General features: G+C 47.7%; 1 protein-coding gene across 1 annotated transcript in view; it reads left to right on the forward strand.

Moving 5' to 3' along the window:
* Positions 1 to 5,656, forward strand: part of RBM18 (RNA binding motif protein 18) — a 30,428-nt gene extending 24,772 nt beyond the window's left edge. Inside the window, exon 6 of the mRNA XM_040322762.1 lies at positions 3,582 to 5,656. Within this exon, the coding sequence (XP_040178696.1) occupies positions 3,582 to 3,741 (160 nt within the window). The 3' untranslated portion in view covers positions 3,742 to 5,656. The remainder of the gene's footprint in view (positions 1 to 3,581) is intronic.
* Positions 5,657 to 6,605: the final 949 nt, after the last annotated feature.

Raw genomic sequence — 6,605 nt, forward strand, 5'->3', positions numbered from 1 at the left:
ACATCTCTCCTCCAGGCTGGAAAGCATGAGATCGGGAAAAAAAAAATTCACAGACCTCATGCCGACAGCCACAATCGCGGCTTTGTTTACTTCCGGGTACCCGGGGCGTGACGTCATAACGTTGCGCCCATGCCTCGGATGGTCATAGAGATGACCGGTGACCCATCTGGTCACCGGTCATCTCTATGGTCCTCATCCGGCCCTGGCCGATTCGTTCACCGGGTCCCCGATGGCGCATGGGAGAGACCGGAGAAGCACTGGATAGCGACGGGAGGAGGGGGGACGTCCCCTCCCATCGCCTGTAAGAACGATCAAGTGGTGGGTATATTGGGGTATATATTGTGGGGGGTTTTTTCCGTTAAAGTGTATTTAACCACTTCCATACCGGGCACTTACACACCTTCCTGCCCAAGCCAATTTTCAGCTTTCAGCGCTGTCGCACTTTGAATGACAATTGCGCGGTCCTGCTACACCGTACCCAAACAATTTTTTTATCATTTTGTTCCAACAAATAGAGCTTTCTTTTGGTGGTATTTGATCACCTCTGCGATTTTTATTTTTTGCGCAACAACTAAAAAAAGACCGAATTTTTTGAAAAAAATTAAGTTTTTATTTTTTTCTGTTATTTTTTGGGGTAAATAAGTATGTTTTCTACTTCGATGATGGGCACCGGTGAGGCGGCATTGTCAGACACTGACAGGCGGCGCTGTACCACCCATAAGTACCCATCAGTGCCACCCATCAGTGTCGCCTATGAGTGCCCAGTGCCGCCTATGAGTGCAAATCAGTGCCGTCACGCCCCGGGTACCCAGAAGTAATTTGCACTCATAGGCGACGCTGATGGGCACTCATAGGCGGCACTGGGCACTCATAGGCGAAACTGATGGGCACTCATGGGCGGCACTTATGGGTGGCACAGGGTACTTATGGGTGGCACAGATGGGCACTGATATGTGGGCACTGATGGACACTGGGGTGGCACGGATGGCATTGCTGGGCATCACTTGTTTATCCCAGTGCCAGTCCCATGTTGCCAGACAGTGCCCCATGGACACTGATTGGCATCTATTCTCTTTTTTTTTTTTTACTGCCCTTCCCTGGTGGTCCAGTGTGGGCTTTCCTGGTGGTCCAGTGTGGGCACCCGAGGGGGGGTCTGCGCTGATAAACAATCAGCGCGAATCCCCCCTGTCAGGAGAGCCGCCGATCGGCGCTCCTCCGCGAGTGAGGAAGAGCCGATCAAGGGCTCTTCCTGTTTACATAGTGATCAGCCGTGATTGGACATGGCTGATCATGTGCTAAAGAGTCTCCGCCGGAGGCTCTTTAGCGAGATCGGAGATGCAGGGTGTCAGACTGACACCCCGCATCACCGATCGCCGCGCTGCGCGTCCCCCACAGGCGCGCACTGGCATGTTATCCTTCTGGACGTCAATAGACATCCAGTCAGGATTTCACAACCACTTCCCGGACGTCAATTGTCCATTGACCGGACAGGAAGTGGTTACGAAAAAATTGCATTGGAAAAAACGTGAAATAAAAAAAATTGCAACAGTCGCCATTTTTATTCCCCAGGGTCTCTGGTATAATTTTTAGGAGTTTATAAGTAATTTTCAAGCAATAAATACTGACTTAAACTTGTAAACTAAAAAGTGGCAGAAAAAGTCTGGTCAGCAAGCGGTTAAAGTGGAACTTCTTACAAAAAGTAAAGGCGCCCCCGCCCGGCCTGTAATTGAGTTGTTTATTTGTTTGGGGGGGGGGAGCGAGTACCAATTTTTTTTTTTTTATTGATACCTGCTCCCCGACTGCAACCTTCACCCTGCCCCCTCCTGCGGCATTCTGGGACATCTGCAGAGCCATTTACAAAGCTTGCACCAAGGTGGCAGCACCCACAGTGGTAGAAAAAAATGTCTGCCGCAAGACAGCGCTGGATCCCAAGCATTGCCAAGTACCTGATTTTTAAAAGTCGGCGTTATTACAGGTACTGGCATAGCACCATCAATGTACACAGCGCTTTACATATATTGTACATTCCCATCAGTCCCCGCCCCCAAGGAGCTTTCAATCTACGGTCCCTAACTCACATTCATACATACTGGGGCCAATTTAGACAGAAGTCAATTAACCTCCCAGCATGTCTTTGGAGTGTGGGAGGAAACCGGAGTACACGTTTGTCAACGTGCTCACATTATACAAAGGCTTCTGTGAATGGGCAGGAGGAGGGAAGGGGACCAGCTGCGATACCTGCCCCTCCCCTTTGCTGCCTATTCACAGAAGCCTTTGTATTTTGTGCATCAGAGCACAGTGGTTTGAATTCCAACCACGACACTATCGGCCTGTTCTCCCGATACCTGTAATAATAATGCAGACCTCATGCCACGCACGTTGCAGGCATCGGGAGAACAGGCCGGTAGTGCCGTGGTTGGAATTCAAACCACTGTGCTCTGACACACAAAATACAAAGGCTTCTGTGAATAGGCAGCAAAGGGAAGGGCCAGGTATCACACAGCTGGTCCCCTTCCCTCCTCCTGCCCATTCACAGAAGCCTTTGTATTATGTGAGCACGTTGACAAAATACAAAGGCTTGGGGAGGGGCAGGTATTGCTGCAGCTGTTATGCCCACCCCATTCACAGAAACAAAATTATATAGCCTCAGATTTATTATTTAAATAATCATATAATGTACCATCATCCAGGATTTAATGGAAAGAGGAGGTACCGGAGGATAGGGTGGTGATCACCATTCACAGAAGCCTTTGTATTATGTGAGCACATTGACAAAATACAAAGGTTTAGGGAGGGGCAGGAGGAGGGGAGGGGCAGGTATTGCTGCAGCTGTTATGCCTGCCTCTTCCCTCCTCCTGCCCATTAACAGAAGCCTTTGTAATATGTGAGCACATTGACAAAATACAAAGGTTTGGGGAGGGGAGGGGCCGGTATTGCTGCAGCTGTTATGCCCACCCCATTCACAGAAGCCTTTGTATTATGTGAGCACATTGACAAAATACAAAGGTTTGGGGAGGGGCCGGTATTGCTGCAGCTGTTATGCCCACCCCATTCACAGAAGCCTTTGTATTATGTGAGCACATTGACAAAATACAAAGGTTTGGGGAGGGGAGGGGCCGGTATTGCTGCAGCTGTTATGCCCACCCCATTCACAGAAGCCTTTGTATTATGTGAGCACATTGACAAAATACAAAGGTTTGGGGAGGGGCCGGTATTGCTGCAGCTGTTATGCCCACCCCATTCACAGAAGCCTTTGTATTATGTGAGCACATTGACAAAATACAAAGGTTTTGGGAGGGGCAGGTATTGCTGCAGCTGTTATGCCTGCATCTCCCCTCCTCCTGCCCATTCACAGAAGCCTTTTTATTATGTAAGCACAATCGCAGTATACAAAAGCTTCTGTGAATGGGCAGCAAAGTGGAGAGGCAGGTATTGCAGCTGCTATGCTCGCCTCAGCCCTCCCCCTCCTCCTGCCCATTCACAGAAGCCTTTATATTATGTGAGCATATTCACAACATGCAAAGGGGAGATTATGTATTGACATTTTTTTTCTCACCTGTTTTTATTATTTTTTGGTGCAGTGTCAGTGCTAAAATCAAAGCCATCGAGGCCAAGCTGAAAATGATGCAAGACAATCCCGACAGCGAGTTACCTGGCCAGCCGGCGTACTCTTACTTCAAAGCGTCGGAGAAGAAGAGGAGCATTCCGTATTCTCGTGTTTCCTGGAAATCTAAAAGATGACATCATCGCGTCCTTTGCGGATTTCTGAGCGAGACTGAGCACACACACTCTGATACCTGTAATAATCATGCAGACCTCATGCCACGCCCCCTATCCACAGCACAGACTTTAATCCTCTTCAGAGGGAGGCTGCTTTGTAATATATGTTTTTTTTTATTTCTTTCGTTCTTCTATGTTGGAATGTGTGTGTTTGTTAGTATGACTTTTTTTTTTTCCTTAAGGCTCCATTCACGCTTGTGCGAGCGGTCATGCGACTTTAGACACCCAAAGTCGCCTGACAAGTGTTTCAATGGAAGTCGTTCAAATCTATGCGACTTAAAAAAAAAAGGTCCCTCCACAGACTGCAATGTAAACTCTCAAAAGTCGCATCGTAATGTTATCAGTGCAACAGCCAAAGACGAACCCGTTTAAAGTTGCATCAAAGCCGCTGCCCATAGGCAGGTTTTTAGTGCTCCTGAAAGATAACTTCCGGAGCTCCTGACGCTGCTCTCGGCTCCTTCAAGAGAACTGAATTGCCTGTCCTTCCCCTTTTTCTGCCCATTTACAGAAGCCTTTGTATTATGTGATCACGTTCACAAAATACAAAGGCTTCTGTGGATGGGCAGAAGCAGGAGAATCCAAGGCATACCTGGTGTGTGTGTGTGTGTGTGTGTCTACTGAGCTCTGCATCTTGAACAGGAGAGCCTCTGCAGCTGCTGTGCCTGCCCTTCTTCCTACCTTTTCACAGAAGTCTTTGTTAATGCAAGCACATTGACAAAATACAAAGGCTTCTGTGAATAGGCTGGAGGGGGAGAGGCAGGTATCACTGCAGCTGCTATGGCTGCCTCATTCCCTCCTTCCCATTCATAGAAGCCTTTGTATTATGCAAGCACATTGACAAAATACAAAGGCTTCTGTAAATAGGCTGGAGGGGCAGGTATCTCTGTAGCTGCTATGCTTTCCCCTTTCCCATTCATAGAAGCCTTTGTATTATGCAAGCACATTGACATAATGCAAAGGCTTCTGTGAATAGGCTGGAGGGGGAGGGACAGGTATCTGTAGCTGCTGTGCTTGCCCCTTCCCTCCTCCCTATTCATAGAAGCCTTTGTATTATGCAAGCAAATTGACAAAATACAAAGGCTTCTGTGAATAGGCTGGAGGGGGAGAGGCAGGTATCTCTGTAGCTGCTATGCTTTCCCCTTTCCCCCTCCCCATTCATAGAAGCCTTTGTATTATGCAAGCAAATTGACATGATGCAAAGGCTTCTGTAAATAGGGGAGGGGGCAGGTATCTCTGTAGCTGCTATGCTTGCCCCTTCCCTCCTCCTCATTCATAGAAGCCATTATATTATGTGAGCACATTGGCAAAATGAAAAGGCTTCTGTGAATAGGCAGCAGAGAGGCAAGGGCGGGCATAGCTGCTGTGTGCTTCTCTCCTCTTACAGCCGGAGTGTAATAAACATGTTAAATATAAGTAATAGGGATAAGTTCCGGAGGTGACACGCACCTAGTTAGACTTGATTTACTGCCCATCCCCTCCTTCTCATTCACAGAAGCCTTTGTATTATGTGAACTCATTCACAAAATACAAAGGCTTCTGGGAATGGGCAGTAGAGGGGAGGGACAGGCATTACCCGTTGTGTGTGTGCTTCTCTCCTCTCACAGCCAAAGTGTATCCCTTAGGGAGTGCAATAAACCTGTCACAAGTAACAGGGATAAGTCCCGGACGTGACATGCACCTAGTTGGACTTAACCCAGTGTACCTGCACTCCTCTGATGCAACTTGAGTGCCATAGACTGCCCGCGGGTGGACTGAGCCTTAAGCTGCCCATGCATCGATCTTTCATAAGGAAAGATTGTTTGGGAGTCCCAGATTCTGCGATAGTCATCACTACGGCCTCCTTGGAGTTTTATTAAACCCCAAAAGCAAACAATAATTGTATTGCAGCTTGCCAGTTCTTGGATGTGACAGCTGCATTTGTTTTCTTTTTTCAGGCTTTCTTCCTTTTTATTTTTTTTTCAAAAGCACAAGCAGAATGTATTAATTTACAGGGATGAGACAAACCATTTACCACAGACGGGTGCTTACAATGATCGGCTTTTATTTATGTAAAAACGTTATTCCCAAAAAGGGAAAAAACACTAAACGCAGTAACTGTTTATATATTGTGAACTGGAGTTTGGCTTCAATTTGTTAGTGTATCTAAATCTGCTAGAAGAGCAGCTGCTATCCCCCCCCTTTCCTGCTGGCCATTCACAGAAGCCTTTGTGTTATGTGAGCACATTGACATAATACAAAGGCTTCTGTGAATGCGCAGGAGTAGGGGAGGGGCAGGTATCGCTTCAGCTGCTATGCCTGCCTCTTCCTTCCTCCTGCCCATTCATAGAAGCCTTTGTATTATTTGAGCACATTGACAAAATACAAAGGCGTCTGTGTAGGGGAGGGGCAGATATCGCTTCAGCTGCTATGCCTGGCCCTTCCTTCCTCCTGCCCGTTCATAGAAGCCTTTGTATTATTTGAGCACATTGACAAAATACAAAGGTGTCTGTGAATGGGCAGGAGTAGGGGAAGGGCAGGTATCGCTTCAGCTGCTATGCCTGCCCCTTCCTTCCTCCTGCCCATTCATAGAAGCCTTTGTATTATTTGAGCACATTGAAAAAATACAAAGGCTTCTGTAAATGGGCAGGAGTAGGGGAAGGGCAGGTATCGCTTCAGCCGCTATGCCTGTCCCCCCCTTCCTGCTAGCCATTCACAGAAGCCTTTGTGTTATGTGAGCACATTGACAAAATACACAGGCTTCTGTGAATGGGCAAGATTGGAGAGGGGCAGGTATCGCTTCGGCTGCTATGCCTGCCCCTTTCTTCCTCCTGCCCATTCATAGAAGC

Source organism: Rana temporaria, chromosome 9 (assembly GCF_905171775.1).
Source record: "Rana temporaria chromosome 9, aRanTem1.1, whole genome shotgun sequence".
In the NCBI taxonomy this organism is placed as follows: domain Eukaryota; kingdom Metazoa; phylum Chordata; class Amphibia; order Anura; family Ranidae; genus Rana; species Rana temporaria.